The sequence below is a fragment of the Podarcis cretensis genome (genome assembly GCF_951804945.1).
Source record: "Podarcis cretensis genome assembly, chromosome: 6".
Classification (NCBI taxonomy): Eukaryota; Metazoa; Chordata; class Lepidosauria; order Squamata; family Lacertidae; genus Podarcis; species Podarcis cretensis.
The window spans coordinates 75,277,004-75,301,683 of record NC_137175.1 but is presented as its reverse complement, the minus strand read 5'-3'; the positions used below and the strand labels follow the sequence as shown (position 1 = coordinate 75,301,683).

The 24,680-nt window shown below is 41.6% G+C and overlaps 1 protein-coding gene across 3 annotated transcripts; it reads left to right on the top strand.

Annotated features, from left to right (window-relative positions):
* The first annotated feature begins 895 nt into the window (after positions 1-895).
* Positions 896-23,276, top strand: DIPK1A (divergent protein kinase domain 1A). 3 transcript variants are annotated; one of them, XM_079981604.1, is made up of 5 exons: positions 896-1,264; positions 15,577-15,711; positions 16,425-16,532; positions 18,598-18,774; positions 20,001-23,276. In XM_079981604.1, exons 2-5 carry the CDS (start codon positions 15,592-15,594, stop codon positions 20,811-20,813), a joined length of 1,218 nt encoding a protein of 405 aa, XP_079837730.1. In that variant the 5' UTR covers positions 896-1,264; positions 15,577-15,591; the 3' UTR covers positions 20,814-23,276. The 3 variants fall into 3 exon arrangements, with proteins under 3 accessions (XP_079837730.1, XP_079837729.1, XP_079837728.1); XM_079981603.1 differs by having other exon boundaries at positions 896-1,271; XM_079981602.1 differs by lacking the exon at positions 896-1,264 and adding an exon at positions 3,237-3,470.
* The last annotated feature ends 1,404 nt before the right edge of the window (positions 23,277-24,680 follow it).

Below are 24,680 nucleotides of genomic sequence, written 5' to 3'. Positions count from 1 at the left end.
TCGCAAGACATTTAGTCTTGTGAAGCAAGCCCATAGGGAAATTCGTTTTGCGAAGCGCCTCCAAAACGGAAAACCCTTTCGTCTAGCGGGTTTTCCGTCTTGCGAGGCATTCATCTTGCGGGGCACCACTGTACCAACGACTGAAGAATGGAGAATGAAGCTGTTAGACTATGCAGAGCTGGATAAACTGACTGGGAAGATTAGATATCTTCGAGACCAAAAGTTCATCGAGGACTGGGGGAAATTTGTAGAATATCTGAAAAGCGTATGCGATGGGCAGATAACGCTAGTGGGGTTTCAAGAAGCACTGTGAAATTTGAGAAGTATTGTTAAAAGGGAATAGAAAGGAGAACGTATTTTAATGACAATACAAATTTAGGAAATGCATAACTTAAAATTAAATACGGATTCGCAGAGAAGTTGAAGGAAGTCCAAAAAAAAGAGACAATTTGTGAAAATTTGGATGTGGAATTATTGTATGTTTTTATTGGAAATTAATAAAAATTATTATTAAAAAAAAATGATCAGGACTCATGTACCTGGCTGTGGCCTGTTGGGAAAGTATGAGCAATAATAACAGGAGAATAAACCTATCCATTCTTAAGGAAATCAGCCCTGAGTGCTCACTGGAAGGACAGATCCTGAAGCTGAGGCTCCAATACTTTGGCCACCTCATGAGAAGAGAAGACTCCCTGGAAAAGACCCTGATGTTGGGAAAGATGGAGGGCACAAGGAGAAGGGGACGACAGAGGATGAGATGGTTGGACAGTGTTCTCAAAGCGACCAGCATGAGTTTGATCAAACTGCGGGAGGCAGTGGAAGACAGGAGTGCCTGGTGTGCTCTGGTCCATGGGGTCACGAAGAGTCGGACACGACTAAACGACTAAACAACAACAACAAGAGCACGGATCAGAACCAAAGGCCCATTCAGTCCAGCATGCAGCTCCACAGTGGTCAACCAGAGACCTGTGAGAAACCCACAAACCAAACATGAGGGCAATAACCCTCTCTTCCTCCTGTTTCCCAGCAACTGCTTCCCAGCATATTCCCTCTGATCCTCGATGCCATAAATGGCCATTGTGACTAGTAGTCCTCTGTAGCCTTATCCTTCAGGAATTTATCTAATCCCCTTTTAAAACCATTCAAGCTGGCAGCTTTCGAGACATCTTGCGGTAGCAAATCCCATACTTTAACTATGTGCTGAGAAGAAGGGCTTCCTTTTAAGAAGGAAGTTAACCGAGAACTATGGAACTCTCTCCCTCCCGTAAGAGGCAAGCGGCAGGCACCGACTTGGATGGCTTTAAAAGGGGCTTGGACAAATTTATGGAGGATAAGGCTAACCATGGCTACTCACTGGCCGTGATGGCTTTGCTCTGCCTCCACAGAGACAGCATTCTTCTGTATACCAATGGCTGGAGGGGGGGGGCATGCTCTTAGGCTCAGGTCCTGCTCACAGGGGGTATCTGGTTGGTCATGGGGAGAATGACCAACTGGGCTAAATGGACCATTGGCCTGACTCTTCTGATGTCCCTTATTATGATAAAGGTTCTCCCTATATGCATAGCTGTGTGTGTGTGTGCTTGCGCAGCTAGGGGAAAATGAAGAGAACTCTAAACATGCCCAGGGGCAACCTTCTCTAATAATAATAATTTATAATTTATACCCCGCCCATCTGGCTGGGTTTCCCCAGCCACTCTGGGTGGCTCCCAACAGAATTAATAGAACATCAAACATTAAAAACTTTCCTAAACAGGGCTGCTTTTAGATGTCTTCTGAAAGCCAGATAGTTTATTTCCTTGACATCTGGTGGGAGGGCGTTCCACAGGGCGGGTGCCACTACTGAGAAGGCACTCTGCCTGGTTCCCTGTAGTTTCACTTCTCGCCGCCGTGAGGGAACTGCCAGAAGGCCCTCAGTGCTGGACCACAGTATCCGGGCTGAGCAATGGGGGTGGAGACGCTCCTCCAGGTATACTGGGCCGAGGCCGTTTAGGGATTTAAAGGTCAGCACCAACACTTTGAACTGTGCTCAGAAACGTCCTGGGAACCAATGTGGGTCTTTCAGGACCGGTGTTATATGATCTGGGCGGCCACTCCCGGTCACCAGTCTAGCTGCCACATTCTGGATTAGTTGGTGTTTCAGGGTTACCTGCAAAGGTAGACCCACGTAGAGCGTAGTCCAACCCAGGAAACACCGCTTCACCACCAGCAATGTTGTTGTTTAGTCGTGTCCGACTCTTCGTGACCCCATGGACCAGAGCACTCCAGGCACTTCTGTCTTCCACTGCCTCCCGCAGTTTGGTCAAACTCATGCTGGTCGCTTTGAGAACACTGTCCAACCATCTCATCCTCTGCCGTCCCCTTCTCCTTGTGCCCTCAATCTTTCCCAACATCAGGGTCTTTTCCAGGGAGTCTTCTCTTCTCATGAGGTGGCCAAAGTATTGGAGCCTCGGCTTCAGGATCTGTCCTTCCAGTGAGCACTCAGGGCTGATTTCCTTCAGAATGGATAGGTTTGATCCTCTTGTCGTCCGTGGGACTCTCAAGAGTCTCCTCCAGCACCATAATTCAAAAGCATCAATTCCAGCTAGGTGGGGAATGGGCAAGGGTTCCTAAACTGAAGACACACATAGGGGTGCCAACTGGAACAAAATATGGGGGGGGGCAGGTAAGTCCTCCATCGCTCAAATGCACACTATTATTGGGGGGGGCAGGTAAGTCCTCCATCGCTCAAATGCACACTATTATTGGGGGGAGGGGCAGCTAAGTCCTCCATCGCTCAAATGCACACTATTATTTGAATGGCAATGCTCATCAACTGCGGGGTGGAGGGGAAATCAAATATTCTATCGGGGCTCTGGGTGCTGAAAGGACCTGATCCCCCAGGACTTGGCTCCTATCACCCTCCCACCCACCCAGGGCCACTTCCGCACTGGAGGGCGATGCGGCTGCGGGCAGGGGAGATTCGGGGCTGCGCGCCACGTCGCCGCCCTCCGCAACCGGAAGCCTCCCCGCCCCCGCTCCGACGCGGAGGGGGAGAGAAAAGAGGAGGCGCCAGCGGGCGGGCGGGTGTCGGCGGCAGAAGCGGCGCCTCCTAGTGTCGTCCCTCAGGTCCCTCGAAGGCTGAGGAGAAAAAGCCGCCCTCTTCCCTCGCGCCGCCCGCCTTCTGACAGTTGCCGAGAGGGGCGGGGTCGGGAGAGCCGTTGCCGCCTCCCCTCTCCCCCGCCCCCTCCCTCCCCCCGGACTCGGGCACGTTTCGCTGCCTCGTCGGCGGTGACAGAAGAAGGCCGGCGGCCCCCTCGGCCCCCTCAGCGCCGGGCGGACGCAGGGGAGAGCGGGCGCCTCTCTCGCCGCCGCCGCCCCCCTCCTCCTCCTCCGGGGACTCCGCCGCGGCCCGCTGCGGGGATGTGCCATCCTTTACCATGGCGAGGAGGCTCTTCGCGGGGGCCTGGCTCAGGAAGCCCTATTACAGCCAGGTGAGTCCGGGGTGGGCCGGAGACCGGGGTCAGGAGAAGGGGCTGCGGCCGGAGGAGGAGGAGGAGGAGGAGGAAGGCGGCGTCGGCCGCAGCTCCGGAGGGGGGGGAGGGAGCGAGGCCGGCAGGTGCGGGAGGCGGGGGCGGCGCACCTGGGCGGGAGGCGCCGTTCCCACGGGAAGCAAGGGAACAAGCGCTTACGAAGGCCGCTCAACGAGCCCACCACCCTTTCCCTCCCCACCCCGCTCCCTTGGGAGTTTGCCCCTTAACAAGCCTACCTACGCGGGTGCCAACTTGAATAAAATAATTGATTTTTGGGTGGGGGTGGGGCAGTTAAGCCCTGTCCCGCATAAAAGATCCCATGATACGAGCGCACGCACACGGTTGGCATGGCAATGCCCAAAAACTTGGGGGGCGAGGGCGGGGCTGGCGCCCTCATAGATATATTGGGGGGGAGCGAAGACCCCCCCCCCGGAGTTGGCTGCTATGCCAGCCTACCAGGCGTTGTAATGGAGGTAGTAACATAGGAGCCAACTCCTAGGGGCCTGAGGACCCTTTGTGCACCCCCCCCCCAATAAAATATTTGAGCGGGCCACCAACCCAAAAGTTGATGGGCATTGCCATTCAAATGGGGTATGTGTGCCAAGTCTTGCGATTGTGTGAAGAAGGGATTTAGTTCTCCCCCCGCCCCCAATATTTTATTAATGTTAGCGCCCCTGGTTGGCCATTTGCGGCTCTTGCTTGCCCAAGCTTTCTCCACTCTTCCACTTCACCTCCCTCCCAGTCCCTGCTGTTTCTGGAGCGTTTTTTGCTTAATCTGCTGGTTCCGGGGCTCCTCAGTGGTTCTGGGGTCCTCCCTATGTAACTTGAATTTTTTGAGTTTGCGCAATGAATTTTGTACCGTTTTTCCAGATTTCAGATGTACCCGGCTGGTTTCTCACCTCCACAGTTCAACAGTTTGAATCTATATTATATATATAAATTCAACAACAATTTATATGCCACTTGATTTTAGGAAAGCCTCTATGCAGTTTACAGAAAGATATTGCACTGAAAGGCTGCAGCTTCATGTCAGCTGCAAGATAGGACACAATGTTAAAAGGCAGAAAATGTGCTTTAGAAAGTGTTAATCTTGTTAGAGAGGCTAATACAGAAACAGCCAGATGTACTAGTTTTACACATGTTCATCTGCCTTTGGTTATGTGATAGTTCTTTGAGAGCACAAGTGAGAAGAATACTGTTGCAGTCATGTCCTGCCTATGGACTTCCTGTATAAATTTTGTTGGTTGTTGTGAGAACGGGATACTGGCCTGATCCAGCAGGACTCTTTGACAGTCATATGTATGTATGTGTGTTATGTATAAATCTGTATCAGAATAACTGTGAAGAAAATACTGTGCTTTTTATCACACATCCATGTACTTCGCTTATCTAACCTATCCCTTAACCTCCCTGGGGGAGAGCATTTCACAGGCAGGGAACCACCACAGAGAAGGCCTGTTCTTGGGTTGCCAACCTCCAGCCTCTCATGGAGGAGGAACATGAAGAAGGGCCTCAGATGATAGTCACAAGGTCTGGGGTGGTTCATATGGGCAGAGGCGATCCCTGAGGTATTGTGGTCCTGAGTCATTTAAGGCTTCATAGGTCAAAACCAGCACTTTGAATTGGGCTTGGAAACTAATTGGCAGCTAGTGTATTCAGGCCAGGATTGGTGTTATATGCTCAAACCATTTTGGCCAAGTGAGCAACCTGGCCGGTGAAGTTTCTGAACCATCTTCAGAGGCAGCCCTTGTATAACATGCTGCAGTAATCTAGCCTAGATGTTACCAGAGCAGAGACAACATAAGTTAGGCTATCCCTGTCCAGATGAGGGCACAGCTAGGCTACCAGCTGAAACTGATGGAAGACGCTCTGTGTCACTGAGGGCACCTGAGCCTCAAGTCATAGCAATGGACCCCGAATTACCCCCAAGCTACATACTCACTGATTCAGAGGGAGTGTAACCTCATCAAGAACAAGCAAACTCCCATTCATCCAGTCTAGGGAACCACCCACAAACGGTGCCTCAGTCTTATCAGGATTGAACTTCATTTTGTTGGCTCTCTTCCAGTCCATTACCAAGGCAACACAACAGTCCACTGCCACACCAGCAGATGTAAAGGAGAAGTGTGTCATCAGCATATTGCTGACAACTTACTCCAAAACTTCAGATGACCCCACTCAGCAATTTCATGTAGTTGTTATAAGGGATAAAATTGAACCTTAAGGGACCCCACATTGAAGGCTCCATGAGGCTGAAGAGCACGCCCCAAGCATCACCCTCTAGATATGACCATCCAATTAGGACCTGAATCATTGCTAAGTGGTACCACCCACCCCTAACTTGGACATCCACTCCAGAAGGATACCATAGTCGATGCTGTTGAAAGCTGCTGAGAGGTCAAGGAGAATTAACAAGGATACATAGGTCAGCATACAGGAAGATCGAAGCAGTTTCTGTGCCAAAACCAGGCCTAAACTCCAATTGAAATGTATCTAGAAAATCAGTTTCCTCCAAGAGGACCGGCCCAAGAAAAAGAGATTGGCAACTGGCCAGTAATTACTTAGATTTTCCAAATCCAGAGAGGGTTTCTTAAGGAGTGGTTTTACTACTGCCTCCTTCAAGCAGGCAGGGACCACCCCCTCTCACAAGGAGGCATTAATCACCTCCCTGGCCCAGCCAGCTGTCCCATCCCTACCAATTTTTAACAGCCAAGAGGGGAAGGGTCCAGAGCACAAGTGACCGCCTTAACTGAGCCAAGCACCTTGTCCACATCCTCAAGCCTTGCTAACAGAATCTCATCCAATATAACAATACTAGACAGTGCTCTGGTTTTATCTGCTATAACACTGGAGTCAAGAGCCTGGTGGATGCAAGCGGTTTTATCCTCAAAATGCTTTGCAAACAGGTAACAGTGAGCTGTCACCAGTTCAGTCACCTCCTTTAGACCAGACTGTAATTGAGGATGCAATGGAGGCAGCAAAGTATCCTACAAAGAATAATAACTTCCTCCAAGGAAATTAAAGTTCTTAACCATATTCTCTTGAATGAAGAATACCAGTCATTCCTGGAAGTTGTGTGCTTGATTTAATTCATCCAATGTGCTGTTTATTATTATTTTTTAAAAATGTTTCCTACACGTTATGCACAATTCTCTACTTAGGCACTGCAGACAGTTACCCCAGTGTTTTAAGTGAAATGTTTGTTTTATCAGTATTTTTTTAACATGGTCAGTGTGGTGTCTGCTTCCACTTAGAATTTTTTTTAAATTAGTATTTATATTGATTAAAACCTATATGTCGCAAATGAAATATTGTTCCTTTGCCAACCTGTTGGTCCCTGGGTGTTTTGGACTATGATTCTCATCAACCCCAGGCATCATGGTGCTGGCTACATTGATAGGAGATATATTCTAAAATATCTAGAGGGCACCAGGTTCGTGATGGTGTTGTGATGAAGGAAGCAACTGAAGGCTGCTATAGCTGGTATAAACTGAGAAGAGATTGGTTCGTTCCTTTGGCTGGTGAAGTGAGGATAGGACTTCAGGTACCTTGTTGGTTCATGTGCAATTTTTAAAATATATATTTTTAAATGTATTTTAATTCTCTGTGTTGTAAAGCAGAGAATTATGTACATTTAGGGGGATGTCTTTTAAAAGAAGCACAAGAAGTTGGAAGAATTGCTTCCTGGAAAGACTGGTGCTTTTCATTGTCCAAGCTGGAAACTTGAACAACTTCATTGATTAGGAACGTATCCCAAGCAGTCAGAAGTTACTCATTTGAAGGCACTTCAGTGATACTTTATTGAACCGGGTGTTTTACTGGTGATCTGTATCTGTTAGTATTTTTTTGCTATTTTGCATTTTTGTACATGGTTGAAAGCAGGGACGCAGGTGGCGCTGTGGGTTAAAGCCTCAGCGCCTAGGACTTGCCGATCGAAAGGTCGGCGGTTCGAATCCCTGCGGCGGGGTGCGCTCCCGCTGCTCGGTCCCAGCGCCTGCCAACCTAGCAGTTCGAAAGCACCTCCGGGTGCAAGTAGATAAATAGGGACCGCTTACCAGCGGGAAGGTAAACGGCGTTTCCGTGTGCGGCTCTGGCTCGCCAGAGCAGCGATGTCACGCTGGCCACGTGACCCGGAAGTGTCTCCGGACAGCGCTGGCCCCTGGCCTCTTAAGTGAGATGGGCGCACAACCCCAGAGTCTGTCAAGACTGGCCCGTACGGGCAGGGGTACCTTTACCTTTACCTTTTCCTTACATGGTTGAAAACTTATATTAGTACCATAGAGCTACTTTGGATAAAATTGGGGCTCTTTCTTCATTGTGCAGACGCTTAGGGAGGCAAAAGCAAGGAAGAGCAGCATAGTCTTTGTCCTCAGTTTGCCTTGTGTTTTCAAATGACTATCTAGTAGCAACATGGAACACAGAAGGGGTTAATGATTTGGCGGACAATTAGGAAGCCTGTTAACTGTATTCTGTTTTATTTTTATTTAAAGGGTATACTCTGCCCTTCAGTAAAAAAAAAAAATCAAGGTAGCTTACAAAGAAATCAAGATTATGATAACAAAGGCAACATCATTAAACATTTCAGCCAGTATTTAAACTAATTTTGGTTAGGGTACATTGGGAGAGAGCTGTGCAAACATTCTGCTAAACAGGGTGATGTGGCTGCTTGCAAGGTCAGACAAATGTAACTCTCTGTCTAAGGTCAAGATACTTCAATATTTTATCTTTGTGTATGTGTGTAAGTCTGTCCTAAAAATAAACAGCATTAACAGGGATCTATATTTTGCTCTGGGCAAGAACTATATCTTGTTTCTGTATCAGATGTTTCTCACTCAGTGTGTGTTCATGTATATTTGCATATGGTGTAGGCAGCATAGAATATAATTTTATCACTGAGCACTTGCATTTTCCCATTTGTAAAGCAGAGGAAATTGCCTTGTTTCTTATTTTGGTGAAACATAACACCTGCAAAGTATAGGTATATTACAGTTGTGCCTTTGTCCTACATTTCTGCTTCATAGGTTTCTCTTCTTCGAACATAAATTGTAAGCCTTTTCCCAACACAATCCAACACAATTGCATCTCCATCATGCCCCTTTCTTCTAGCTTGTCCTCAGATCTTTGTGTCCTTGGAACAGTTTCAAGCCCCATCGTTTTCCTCCTCCACAACTAATTCTAGAAGCTATCTGATTCAATGAAGCACATTGCAGCATCATTGTTCAGTTCCAGTACTTGAATATGCTTCCATATTCAAACACTTGTTAGAGATTTATAATTGACAAATGCATTTGGTGCCATATTTGTAAGCTGCTTTCTATAATACATACATTTCTGATGTATCCAGTTAGCATCTTAATCTTATTCTAACTTAGTACATATTCTAACTTAGTTCTGTAACTTTAGTGAACCCCCCTAAAAGGAACATAGTATAAAATAAAGTAAGGATTTTTTTTTTTTGAGAAAGGTAAAGCAATTTTTAAACTACACAGAGCTGCTCTTAGGAATGTTGTTTTCGAAAGACATCATGATACAGTTGCCTTGTGTTTGCTTTGTGTGGATGTTAAGAACATGGTTAATAGAAAAAACAACTTTGACATCTTTTTATGACAACAAAATTATATGGAGAACACTAATGTTTTCTGATTTGTTTACCTGCGGTTGAAGATCTGACATCTTCACTTCTAGAACTTTGTTTATAGTAGATGAAGTTTGCTGCCATACCCTTGTATTGCCTTGACAAAGAGAGGAAGGAAGGGAGTTGTTGTGGGGTTTTTTAAAAAAAGACTTACATGCTTTAAGTGTTATAGGGATCTCCACTCTCATGGGTTAGTAAGCCTTGTAGGAGGGCTGATGGCTCCCTCTTAAAAATGTTTAAGAGCTTAGGAGGTAGCCTCTAGAATGGGTACTTGCTGTACTGGTTTCTCTCTTGGCATTTAATTTCTGTCTTCTGCCTTCAATGTAATTAGGGGATGTGCTGGCACTGAGTTTAACTGTGGCTGCATGTGGTTAAGATTCCCATTTAATCTGGATTTTAAATCTCATGGGCTTCTGTAAAAACACTGACACTAGAAATCCACAGGAAGCCACATATTTCAATTACTTGATTTGGTTATTTGGCCAAACTATAATATTAATTGCCGGAAATTTGATAGAACTGTTAGTTTAGAATTACTGTTCATGCTCTGTGCAAAACAAACATGATAAACAGGTGATAAAACACTTTTTTATTTTACCAGACCATGTTTTACTTAAAACTAGCCTTGTAATTACAGCTTGTCTGGGGAAATAGAATTTCCCTAACCCCGTGAGTGGCAACTGAATAAGCATGTCCGTCTCCTGCCACCATCTGCTTCCTTGTGCTGCTCCTGGCAACCACAGCAGAATTTTTGTGTGTGTTCCTTAGGCATGCCATGGGACTTGACTTGTTGGCTATCCCTTATTTCACAGAGAAAGCCAAGACTTGCTGTATTCAGAAATCTCTGCTGTGTTTTCCCTGGTTGTGGTAGTGAGGGGGGAAGGGGTGATTATGAAGCTCCCAGGCTGCACCTTTTTCTAGTTCCTGGCAGCAGAACAAATCTTGTATGCAACAGGGAAGGCAGAAGATGAAGGATCTGGGGAACTAAAGCAAGGAGATATGGAACAGCAGAAGGCTGCTTTAAACTTCTTTTGTAGCCCTTTAATATTAAAATACAATAGCTCAAAGCACTGCATCTTATTCATCATCATCTCTGACTAGGTCTGTTTCTAGTATCAATGTGCTCTGGAACCTTTCCAGACTCAACTTTTGCCAGAAATTGTGCTGTTTGAGATGCATCTCACATGGTGAATAACTAATTACCATGCAGTTCACACTGTTTAACAGAATATTGACTCTGTAAATGCCTTGCTAGGTGTCGTCATTTGCGTTTTTTCTTTCTGTGGTTTTTGGTTCATTTCCAAGAGGATTAGTGGGAATGAGAAAGGCAATAGGGGAAAGAAAATCATTTGCTAGCTCTGAAACAATTTTATTCTGATGTCACAGTTTTTCCCCCCTAAATGCTTGTTATTTTACTTTGCCTTACCATGACTAGTTAAAGCTTTGTGGGGAACTGATGCAAAGTTGGCTTGTATATTTGTAAATAACCTCTTATCACTTAACAAAGCCATTTTCTTTAGTATTCGTAGATGTGTAAGTTTTTATATTGAACATCTAATTATTTTAAGGTCACATCAGTAGAAGTGCATTTTGCCAGCTCGTTTTCATGACACCTCCTGGATATTTTAATTTGTTTTGTTTTTCATAATTTTTATTAGCAAACATAAAAGTTTCACAGTACTCTTAGTTACATTTAATTACAATGTGCATTAGATCTTTGTGTCAAGAAAGATTATATGAAAGTGAAGGAAAGGAAAGGCATTTCAACATCCTAGAGAAAATAAGAATTTGACTTAAACAATTATAAAGCTATTACTTATTATAGTATTTTTAAAGTTTGCCAGTATCACAAGACTTCATTTATTTATATTCTACTTCACAGTGTGCTTTAACATAGTTTAACATAGTATAGTCTTTGAATCATTTGAAAAGAAAACTGTTATAATCACATTAATGTAGAAATGAAAGAAAAGAAGTCATCAACCGTATCAAGAAACATTTTTGCAGTTTGTCTGGTTATTTAGAGTCCAGAATGCAATGGCTAGAAAGTGACTTTGGGTGGCTAGCTGTACTAGTTTCCAGTTACTTGGAGCATCTGAAGATGCTTTTTCTGTACTCTTAAAATAATGACATTGTTTGAACTCTGGTCACCTGCAGAAATATAGGAAGCTACCTTATACCATGTCGGACGGTTGGTCCATGTAGCTCAACATTGCCTACACACTGACTGGCAACAGCTCTCCAAGACTTCAGGCAGGGTTCCCTCCCAGCCTTAGCTGGACATGCTAGGGATTAAACCTGTAACCTTCTGCATACGAAGGAGATGCTCTACCTCTGAGTTATTGTAATCTACCATATGCCCTCCCCACACAAGTGTTATCAGGATTGTCTGTGAAGAGCCTTGGCTATGGGTGTCCCATCTATCACAAGGTCAGAGCCTCTTTAGCAGCAGCTTCCTGCTTAAAGAAACCCCTGCCTGCCTTTCTATATTGAGGGCATTGGTAAAAATAGACCTTTATAAGAATTTGGGTTTATTCTAAATTATGTTGGGTTTCACTGGCTGTTGATGCTATCTGCTGCTAATTAGTTGAATTTATTTCAATGGATTTTATTGGCTGGTAACTTTGACATTGTAGCTTTTAAACTGTTAGTCTTTCAAAGCACACTGGGAAGTAGAATATAAACACATGAAGTCTTGTGATACTGGCAAACGTGAAATTCTCTGTATTAGTAATACTATTGGCTATAACTTTAATTGTGCCATAAATGTGATTTTCAGTAGGCTTTTTACACATAATAAATGCTATGCTGAGAGTTTTCTTTAGCAGTATCTGTTTTTCTAATGTTAAGAAATAAACATTCTGTCTAATTCTTGTTGATATGCACTTAATAGGCTTAGTCTACAGTTTTATTGCTCATTCTTGCATGCCATAGATAGCAGTTGAGTCTTTAATCTGACTTCATAACTTTCTTTTGTGGAGAAAGGGAATACAGTCTGGTGTTTGGAGATTACTGTTCTGGTTACTATGGGTTAATTTCCTTTCGCCATAAAGCCTCTTCTGATTCATTTTCTGGAGGAAGTACCTTCCCTGGTGTGATATCTTTGTAGGTGAAGGCAATGAAAAGTAGATAAGAAATAGTTTAAATAAATAATAAACAAGAAGGATGCAAACAATATATTTAGCTTCTTTCCCATGGACCTGGTATCTGTTTCAGTGTAATCTGATTCAGTGTAATCTGTCTAATTGTTGAATTCCATGTTTTGTCAATGAGTCCTTCTTTACACATAAAAATGGCTTGATCCATCATACTTTTTTCCAGTAGTGGCCAGTTGACTATCTCCTAGACCCCATAAAAATAACCAGGGCACACTGGTGATAGCTTTTCTATGATTGCTGATTGTTCAGCCTCATTGTTTGTGGAGGTTTGGGGCCTAAGACTTATATCCAATAAATCAATTTCAGTAACTCATATTTAGTTCAAAACCAAATCCAAGACAAACAAATATAAGCCAAAATTAGACTATACAATAAGAGAAAACAAGGTCCATCAGCTTCCTGAAAATTCTTCCTTTTTAAAATGTCTGTGCATATGAATTGATAATCTCAGAGTGTCCCTATTTTCCAGGGACGCCCCTGATTTAGAAAAGCCATCCCGGTTTCTGATTTGATCCCAGAATGTTCCAGTTTTCCTTAGCATGTCTTTATTTTCATTGGAGAAATGTTGGAGGGTATGGAGTTATCCGACCCCTGAGCCATCTGAAGGCAATCCTGTATAGGGAAGGGTTTTTTAAATGTTATTGTTTTATTATGTTATTATATATGTTGGAAGCTGCCCAGAGTGGTTGGGGCAACCCAGTACGATGTGTGGGGTATAAATAATAAAATTATCATTATGGAATGGTACGCCCCTATTTTCACTGAAGAAATGTTGGAGGGTATGTGAATGCCATCCATGTCATGGGTTGTGAGTAGACTTCCGCTCTCCTGTTTTGTAACTTCTCTCTTCTCATTTCCCTTCTTTCACAATGCTGCATATTGTTAAATTTCAGCCAGTTGTATAAATGTAAGTCTAAGACTATGCTAGATCCTTACAACAGTACTTCTGGGTTAACGAAAAAGGGCGTTGTTAATCAGGATCTGCTGTCTAGTCAAGGGATGCAGCTTCACCTGTATAGTTGTCTCCAAGGAACAGCATCGGCATTACAAACAATTGCAGGCAAATCCATTTTTTTTTTTAAAGGCACCTTTGGAAGGAACAGAAGGAAACAGAGAATCAGCAGGCATGGATGCTCAACTCTTTCCCTTGCCTGTTGCACATCCACTCCTAATTCACCCTACAACCACTCTTCCTCCCCGGCCCCCATCAGACTCCATACATGCTGTGGGTGAGGAGGTTTTGTGGGATGATTTGAAGTGGTAGTGGGGTGGTTTGAGCAGAGAATTGTAGGGCAGCCCTCTCCATTTTGCTTCTTTTTGAAGTTGACATGGGGAGAGAGGGTAGTTCATTATATAATTTCACATGAAATGCCTGTTTCAAACTTAGACTTAGAAGTCTGGGAATAAAAAGCAACTCTTTCTCACAATATTTTGATGACATGGAGTCATCAAATGGAGTAATTTCTTTCCTTTCTTCAAAATCTACTTAAAAACGTAAGTGGTACACCTTCAAAAGGAGCCAAAAAAGAGTGACAGCATAAGTAAGCAATGTATGGATGAATCCTACAGAGAGGGAGATACCACATTCATTCTGTGGACCAAAGTCTGCCAATGTTTTTAAAAGGGGGGAGTAGTGCAGCAAGTCTCACTTTCTTGCTGGGGCGGGGGGCGGGGAGAGAAATGCATTAAAAGCCTTATGGAAGGTAAGGAATGAACACTCCAACTAGTTTGCCAGGCAAAGTCAAATTTGATTCCTGTTAACTTCAAACAAACTTTTATATATGAATAATGGTGTTTTTTGTTTGTCTCTTCATATAAAGAAAACTGAAGTCTGTTTGTTCACAGGTTGGGTACAATACAGGCAGGCAAAGAATGCATTTTCTTTTACTGACCCATCTCTGACCTGAAACTTGATTTGAAGGGATCATGTTTTAAGGATAAAAGGCAATTAGGTTTTCTTTCACATACCTCTGATCTACACCTTCCTGAATTGGGGCTTTTGATAGTTTTGTTACTTGAGCAATAATATTGCATACCTTTTGTTTGAAAAAGTAGGCATAGCATATGCACTATATAGTAAGTGGTGAGTGAATACCTCTGAGACATATCTGGTAGCTGGCTTCCCAGGCAATAAAGTGGGAGAGTAAAGAAATATTGGTACTGAAGCACTTTGCAGAGGGGGTTAACCTGCCACCCTTTGCATTCTTTTCAAATGTGGTATTTAATCAAAAGTGGCTTGTTACATGAATTCCAGAGCTAAACCTATGTATAGACATAGATACTGGATCATCTAAAACATTGGTAGTGCCAGCTGGCTAGTTCCTGTGTCAGGCTACTTCGAATACTGTTGTGATAGTATTATTATTATTATTATTATTATTATTACTACTACTACTACTACTACTACTACTACAGTTATAGCCCACTTTTCCACCAAGGAGCTAAAGTGGTATACATGGTTCTTCCCTTCTCCAGTGTTATCCACACAGCAACCCTGTGGCCCAAGGTCACTCAGTGAGCATCATGGCTCAGTGGGGATTTGAATCTTCATTCCCCAAAGTCCTAATCCTGGTCATGATAGTACGTAAAACTTCCATAGAAAACGTGTGTGTGTGTGTGTGTAAAATCCTTAAATTCTTAAGTTCAGAAACTGCCATTTCTTGCTATTGCTGGTGCTGACAAGTGAGATATAAATGATAAGATACTTTCCCTACTCAGGTGAAAATAAAAGAACTACCTCTACAATTCTGTGTTATTGGTATATATCAATCTGAATAGATATTGGATTATTCTGGACCAGTTTTAACAAGTGGTGATTAATTATTACTTTCTAATTCTCCTTCCAGTTACTCCTACCTACTTCACATGGTGGCTATATGACAGGCATAGGCAAACTCGGCCCTCCAGATGTTTTGAGACTACAATTCCCATCATCCCTGACAACTGGTTCTGTTAGCTAGGGATGGGAGTTGTAGTCCCAAAACATCTGGAGGGCTGAGTTTGCCTATGCCTGTTATATGAGGGCAAAACTTGAACTCCCAATGGTTCACCCAGAGGTTTCTGGAGAGAACTGAAAATAAATGTAATTGAGTTTGCTTTCAATGCTGTGAAATAAAATTCTCTACTTTGTTTGGATTGAAGCTAATGCCAATTTGCATTTTATTTACTACCAAAGCTATTACTTAGCACAGTGAAATTAGGTTATGCAAGATGTCATAAAATATTACTGACACCTTTCCCTCCCATCCCCTCTTGTTTGTCTCTCTACCTAAAGGTTCGCTTCTCTTACATGCGGATGAAGTATCTCTTCTTCTCCTGGCTAGGGGTATTTATTGGCAGCTGGATTATTTACGTTCAGTATTCATCTTACACAGAACTTTGTAGAGGGCATGATTGCAAGAAAATAATAGTAAGTACGTTTTTAAAATATTTTAATTCTATATATAATTATTATAATATATATAAAATAAACCAATGTTATCTTTTGCTATTGCGTATAGTAAATAGCACAGTTTTCAGCAATTTGTAGTTATTCACTACTGTGTATCAAAATGAGGTATAGGCTCAAACAATAACTTTTCTTCTGTGCACTCGATATTTCTTCAGATAATTAACCCAGTTTAATATAAGAACATAGGAAGAGCCCTGCTGAATTAGGCCAAAGATTCACCTGCTTCAGTGACCTCTTGTCACAGTGGCCACCAGATGCCCATGGGAAGCTTTTCAATGTGACAATAGTTTCCGTACTTCTGGCACCCTACAACTGGAATTCAGAATCATGTTGCCTCTAACAAGGGAGGCAGAACATAACTATCATAGCCAACAATAGCCTTGCTTCCCATGAATTTGCCTAATCTTCCTATCACTGCATCTTCTAGAAGAGCATTCAATAATGGAGTGAAAATGCTCTTTCTTTTGTTTTGTTGGAAAAGAAGAAAATGGTTAAGGCAGTGGGAGCAAAGGGAGACTAGACAATGAAAATAGAAATAAAATGTCTGGAATCTTGAGACCAAAGGAACCTTCAAAGTGAATCAGGATGGTTGGGTCCCCGGGATACCCGATCATTGGAGGTAGAAAATGTATTGATACTCATATAGTGGTCTTCTCTGCCATTTTTTCCAGTGTGATAAGTACAAGACTGGAGTTATTGATGGATCAGCATGTAGTAGCCTATGTACAAGACAAACTCTGTATTTTGGAAAATGTTTGTCAACCAAGCCCAGCAATCAGGTATGTCTGCTCTATATTTTTGTCAAGTTCATAAAAACATTAAGCAGTGATAAATCTGGTAATTGGACAACTTTGGTATATTACTGTCAAAAGGACTTCTGAATCAAATACAGAAGAAATGCACTCAAAAATATTCATGTTATATATACTGCCTCATGATTTAAAAACGCTGGATACTGGCAGCATCATTTCTTCTAATACTGAACCTGGGTGGTAAATTTGGCAGGAAAATAATGTCACCTGAAAAATAAGTTTCTGCATATTTAGACTACGTCAGTGTATTGAAGTTAATTCATTTGTAAATTTCAAAGAAAATTAAACTTTTTAAAACAACAACAACCACCCTGTGTGTGTTCAATGACTTGCAGGATTTATGGGATGTCGAAGGTGTCATTTGAAGAGCAGGGAGACTGGCCATTTTGAGCACCTTATGGTATTCTGGCTAGAGGACTAGGATTTTGGGAAGTCCTCTTGTTAGCTTACACTAGTTCTATATCACACTAGAATGCTTCAGGAAAGACATATTTGCTTAGTATGCTGAACTCCCCCAAGCCCCTCACTGTATAACAAGAGGGTACTCAGGTTTGGCAATAGTAGCCTTAACCCTTTAACATTTTATAGCACTAGAGAGAGTGGTGACTGGGAAGTTATGTCTCCTGACAAACAGGAAAAGGGCACACCCTCACCTTCCAGAAACCCCTTAGTGTGACATGTTTAAGGGTGGCTGGACCACAGAACAAGAGCACCTGTTAGGATTTGGGTGCCACAGCATTTTGTTTGCCTTTGGTTACCGTCTAAAAGGAGTCTGGCTAGAATGGTTTGTAATGTCATGCAGTTCTATTGCAAAAAAAAAGAAGAAATCTGAATCGCCAGCCAGTGGAGAACATTATGACCCCAACCCAGCTACTTGTGATTATCATTGAAACAGTATTCAGCTAAGATTTACTTGGATTAGACCCATTAAAATTAATGAACATGACTAAGTTAGGTCCATTAATTTCTGTAAGTCTACAGTTGAATACCACCCAAATGAAATGAGTTCTGTTGCTTAGTCACAGTTAAACTTTAGCTAGGTCTAGATCTTTTTATGGAATAATCTGTTTTTAATATACTTTAGTAATATGTTGTAAGGCTAATGCTTCAAACTAAGGTTTGGCATTTGGATTTGCTTTACATTCAATACGTGTCTGAGCTTGTCATCACTCATAGTTAATGGAAAGAAAATGAATATGGCAGAATTTTAAAACAGGGATTTAAATTCAATGCTGGATTAAAAGAATGCATATTTAAACTTCTGTAGATGGATTTATTTGATACAGACTACAAAACACCCCTCTTTTCATTATTTTCTATGTAGGAACTTCGGCCCTTAAAAAAAATCTCCCCATAAAAGTGGTAGAATATAGTGCTCACTTTAAAAAGTGAGCATATCACTAAATATGCTTGTTTAGTATATCACTAAATAACCATCTGGGTGTTATAGATAGTATTTGCATTCCAGTGCGGTACATTTTGAATATCTATCACGATCAGTGCAAAATGAAGTACATAGTTGAGAAACTGAGATCCTTGTACATGACATGAGTTTACTGCTAGACTACTAAAAGCTTTGGATAGCTTTTAAATATCTTGTATCTTGTACAGTCCCATCCCTGATACACAGGCAGTTACCCTGAATCTGCCAAAGTATTATACTGAGCAGGACTGTTAAAGAAATCTTAGACAATAGTTTATCTGAGTCTTATGTGACTATTCATAGGCATATTTCTATTGTTTTAAAATCACTAGTCCTGAAGAAGAAAATGAGTGTACTTTTTATGATTCATGCACCCATCTCAGTAGGCACTACCTTATCAATGGCAGTCTCTTCTGTGCCCAAAAAGAACAGGGACGTTTCTCAGAAAGCACTTGCTGCCTGCAATACTTTTGTTAATACTTGTATATAAACATTAAATCTTTCCAATTAACAGAGGCACCATGCTAATGAAAGTTGTTTCATCAATGAAAGTTGTTTTCATCAAAATTTAGTCAATTCCAGAATCTCAATCTCTCCTGTGTTGTGTAGATGTATTTAGGGGCCTGGGGCAATCTACAAGGTGTAATAAAATGCCAAATGGAAGAAATTGCTCACATTGATCTCAGAACTGAACTAGAACCGAGAAAGAAAACTGTTCTGTTTGATAAACCAACTAGAGGAACTACAGTTCAGAAATTCAAGGAGATGGTCTATGGACTCTTTAAAGTGAGTATTTACTCTCACCACCTACCTCTAGTGGTGGCTAGTGAGCTCAAAGTACTGGTGATGTCCCTAATCCCCTACACACCACCCAATTTTTACATAGGCCAGGGATGGGGAACCTTTTTGGCCCAGCAGTCCAGTTCCTGGTGATGTAACGTGTTGACCTGTGGAGGTGGGCTGAGGGGTTTGCTTTGCCAGAACGTTCCCTGCATAGAATCCATTGGCAAAGTGCACCAAGCAAGGCTAAACCCTCTGCTTGCCAACTAATAAGTAGAAGGTTTGATTTGATTTGATTTGATTTATTATATTTCTATGCCTCTTTTCATCCAAATGAATCTCAAGGCTTAGAAACAATAAATAGCAATAACATGATAGAACGTAATGGAACATTACACAAATACAGCATAATCATATGGAATAAATAACAAATCATCAGTAACACAATTACAGTCTGTGGAACATTGTTAACAAAGCAACAAGCAACAAAATAAGCTGAACACACAACAAATCTATACAGCATATATAATCAATAGAACAACATTAGCAACATAAAAAAATAGCAACCAAAAGACAAACTAAGCACTGTTAAGTTCATACACACGTTTTCCATGCCCCCATGACGCATAGGTTTCAATCCAGCTGGCTGCTGAGGTCTGCTTTGCCATCGTGTTTCCTATGAAGCAGTGCTCGGCAGAAGTGACACCCCCCTGCCTACCAGCTAATGTCACTAACTGGTGGACAGGTAAGTGGGGTTTGGGAGAAATAGCCTCACTGGCCAAGATTGGCTCATGGGCCTGAGGTTCACCACCCCTAATATAGGTATTGCTTCAGGACTAGACTGCATGATGGATTATTTGAAAACCTAGAGGCCACCACATATTATAAAGTAAGTGGTAAAACTTCCATTTGGTGGGTCATTGTAAAGAGGTTTTGGAGTTCTCTTTTAAATGGATAACTGGACAGATTCTTTTGCGACTGTAAAAATACCACCTCAGTTATTACAGAACAATACAATAATGCTAAAATGGCTGCATTACTTAGCACAGAGCACTGTGCAGCTCGGTAATAAACTGTTCCTAAATGCCTTTGAACCAGAATAGCCTCCCTAACATTACTAGAAACAGGAACTGAGAATGAGAAATACGCACCAGCATTTATAGCATTATGTTGGTTGTTACTTTAAAAAAATATATACATAATTTTATCATATATCTTTTGTTTCTTTTTAGGCAAAACTAGGAGAGCAGGGGAATCTTCCAGAGCTGGTTAATCTCATCTTGTCTGTTGCTGATGGGAACAAAGATGGCCGAGTTTCCTTGCCAGAAGCAAAGTCAGCATGGGCGCTTCTCCAGCTGAATGAATTTCTGCTCATGGTAATTCTCCAGGATAAAGAACATACTCCCAAACTGTTAGGTTTTTGTGGAGATCTATATGTGATGGAAAAAGTTGAATATACCTCTCTTTTTGGAATAAGCCTTCCGTGGATCATAGAACTTTTCATTCCCTCTGGATTCAGAAGAAGCATAGATCAGTGGTTTACTCCATCATGGCCTAGAAAGGCAAAAATAGCCATAGGGCTTCTAGAATTTGTGGAAGACATTTTCCATGGACCTTATGGGAATTTTCTTATGTGCGACACGAGTGCCAAAAACCTGGGTTACAATGATAAATATGACTTAAAAATGGTGGACATGAGAAAAATAGTGCCAGAAATGAACCTGAAAGAACTAATTAAAGATCGTCACTGTGAGTCTGACCTGGATTGTGTGTACGGATCGGACTGCAGAACTGTATGTGACCAAAGTAAAATGAAATGTACCACAGAAATAATTCAGCCAAATTTGGCAAAGGTGTGCCAGCTGCTCAAAGATTACCTGCTTCGTGGGGCTCCTCTGGAAATACATGAAGAGTTAGAGAAACAGCTGTACTCATGCATTGCCCTGAAAGTTTCAGCAAACCAGATGGAGATGGAGCATTCCTTGATACTCAACAACCTGAAAACGCTACTGTGGAAGAAAATATCTCATACAAATGATTCTTAGTTTCTTTTTCTCGGAAGAACATTGTTGCTGCTGTAGGAGCTGACTACTTTTTTTCAAACACAGCTTCAACGTTGAAAAAAATCTTTATTTAGCCTCCTCTCTCATCAATGCTCCTTCAAACACAGCCACCACAGTGATTTTTTTTCCAGTTGGAAAATGTATGTTCTCTAAATATCTGCCTGGCAGAGACTACTGAAGCCATATGGCTATAACACTCCCATTAGGGAAAGAATACAGGTTACACATTCTCCTCTTGCCCTTATTCACATTTAAGATAATTTTAGAAGAGCAGAATCAAGATACTTTTCTTTTTTTTTAGCAAAACTTGCCTGTTGAGGAAAAAATTCACATGGTACAATTCTAGATGGCCTGTCCTACTTCTGAATACAAATCACGTTCAAGTACTTAGGCACTTCAGATACTCCCTGCATGTGAAAATGTGGCTTGTCAAACAAAGGGTTGTAAAGTAACCTTCAACCTGTTTGCATCCTGAGAGGTTTTTGAAGCAGAGTACTGAAGAATCCCCCAAGCCCAAAGAAGGCTGCAGCCCTTAAACAGTGTTGTAAGTTACTCTTTTTCTTGCTGCTCCCTACCCCTTCTTCTCTTGTCACTCCCCCAAATTACAAAATGGGTTGTAGTGCTTTTAATTTTTCCTTTGAGGGCTTTTTGAAAAGTGAAAGTAACTTTACAAACATTGGCCACAAGACCCACCACTACTAGAAATTAACATGGTAGAATCCAAGCTACTGTTTATAAATGAAAATAATATTTTTGAGATTGTTTACTAATTTTAGCATGGCAGAATTTGCACATTACTGATTTTTAAGAAAGAAACTCAGTGTGACAATTGAACATGTTTTAACTGGAGGTTTTTGAAACCAGAACTTTTTGTTACATTTATACATTTGTATACACATTTACCTCATGCGTACATTGAATGTTACTAAGTTGTTGAAACTTCCTAGTTAAAAGTAGGTGTTTTCCCATGCTAGCAGTTGATTTTAAGCACCCACACATCTTGTAGTAGCAATATTTAATGACACTAAACTGATAAATTACAATCATATGGGTCTTAATGTAAGCAGATGTGTAACAAAAGGTATTACACAGTCTGAAGGCAAAGAGTTGTGGGACACTAAAACTGAATTTTATACATGAGTTGGCAAACTCATAACTTTAGTGCAATTAATAACCCAGCTGTGGTTTGTCTGATGGTAAAATGTTAAAAATCAATCTGGCCAAAGGTAAGCATCCAACAGCCAAATTCTGTCACATGTTTATTCTGAAGTAATTCTATTACAGCTCAGCAACTCCCAAGTGTGTCGAAATATAAGCCAAGTCCTGTCAATTTCTATGGTTAAGCATTGATATTGAAGAAACAAATATGCTTAATATTGATCTCACCCAGCTGTGTTCCTGAACCAAGTAAGCCAAAATTCTTGAATGCAAACCCATTCATCCAAACATTGTATAAGTTAATTGCTCTGGCTTTGTGGGTCAAACTTACCATGTTACTTTGAAAATCTGGATATTTTGAAGTAGACTCTGGAACACATTATGCAGTTTCGAAGCTTTTTCTAGAACTTGTGGCAAACTGGAAGGAAATTGCATTTAATGGTCCTGAGTTGTAATGTTTTCAAAACTGTGTGGTACTTTTCAATTTCTATTTTATATGCTCTTCTAGGGCTAGGGGCACAGTCCCCAGTTCTGAACAAATATGGCAAATTTGAACACATAGCTCTTATTTTACTTTAATTTCTCGTTGTTGACATGTTGCATCAAACAATCATCCACTTCTACCTATTCAAATGACATCTGTCATTGTTTTGACAGAGCTCTTCAGCGTATTTAACTTGACACTAGTTCACTCTCTTCACCCTTCACTTGATTCATTGGTATTTCTGTTATAAGAGGGAGAAAATGATGAAGTCTCTTACGTTAATGTATCTCTTCATCTGGGTTTCTTGTATTTAACATGCTCTTTTGTCAACACAACTTAAGATTTTTTTCCCCACATAATGAACATGCACTTAACAAAGCAAATCCATCTTTGTTCCCTGTACAATGTGTAAAGTGTTAATAATTTGCTCTAGAATCTTGCGCATTTTTGCCTTGTGTAAATATTTTTACTAACAATGTTCTTGCACAATGTCCACTTTGTTTTTAAATTAACAGATGTTATTTAAGAGGCAGCATTTAATATTTGCAACCACTAAACAAATCTTTTATCTTACTAGGCATATCCATGCTGGATAAACCTGAATGTCAATATTGTTAAAGTCATTGCTCAGTGGGAAAAAATATTGAGCCAAATATTTCTAGATATTTGAAATTTTCGAATAATGGAACTTGTCAGCAATGCAGTTTGTACTGTATTTCATTTTGATTGCTGTTAAATCACCATCTCCAGGAGACTTCATTTTGAATATGAATTGTTTACAATAAACTGGAATTATTTCCCCATTCTGGCAGTGGCGTGGAACAATAACTTCTAATAGAGGAGGGAAAAGACCTCAGTTTTCTGGTGAAAGTAAAGTATTCATGTTCTTCATAAGATAATGGAAATGACAAAAGGCTAACTAGTTCTTGGGCATGAAAGCTAAGCACTCATGGATCCATGTGTTCTAGTTGGTCCCTCCAAATACAGGAAACCAAATGGGGAAGATAGAATGGACAAAACTGGTCCATTTGTACCATCAGGTTTCCATTTTATACCTGCTTAATAACATCTGCTTATTCCTTTTCACAAGGCCTGATACACTATATAATTGCATTACCCGATCTGGTAGTGAAATAATTAACAGATCAAAGTCTAAACTGCTTCACAGTAGACCTTGCCAGTTCATCAATGGGAAACCTGAACTGCCATGAAATCCACTGAGTCAATATGCTACTTTGCCTCACTTCTTCAAAGGATAAACTTAAATTCTTGGCATGACTAGTTTGTACTGCCCCCTAGTGGCCCAACCATTACTGTATCTGGACAGGGGTACCTTTGACTGGGTAGCATCAGTATTGGATTATTGCAATGCACTTTACATGGGGCTGCCTATTGAGTTTTGAGGTGAACGGATTAAAGACAACCAATTGCAACTATACTGGCTGCCTATGCTTCCAAGACCCATTCAAAGTGCTGGTTTTAACAGATGACGTTATGACTCAGGATCTCACTCTTTTCTGGAATGTCTCTCCAGCATGAACCTACCTGGACCCTTAGATCCTCAGGCCCTCCACAGGTCTCACCTCTGGGGGACGCTGGGTGTGGCAATAAGGAGAGGGACTTTAGTTGTGGCTCTCATTGATGAAATGATCTCCCCAGCAAGGTCTGCTTGGCCCCTTTGATGACATTTCAGTGCCAACTGGACTTATCTTTTTTATTAGTACGTAGTCAGGCTGCTGCAAGGAGATATCCTCCCAACTGAGGCTCTGAGATAACAACTTGCTCCAGGAACAAAGAGGCACCTAGGCAAAGTAGGGACTACACCCAAAGTCTCATGTAACATAATCTATTGTGTCACACTGCTCACCTTCAGCAGCAGGGATGAGGTGGATAAGGTAGGTCTTGCTACAAATATAGAGGGAATCTGATTCTGGGCAAGTTTCTCAAATTTGTCTGTGTTCTTCTCAAAATAAATTTGATAAATCTGCTAGATGGTTGGGCATTATGTCTGGTCCTGGCACAGCTAGCCCTTAAATCTTCTATCAGATTATCCTTCCTGCAATCTTAGCAAATGCTTTGACATTGGAATTTCTTCAAGGTCTAACAGCACGTCATTCTTTTGTGGAACGTGTGAGGAAGTAGGCAGGTTTTTCTAACACTTTTGCTTTTACAAGTATTTACAGCACAACTTTCCTTTTGTCAGGCCT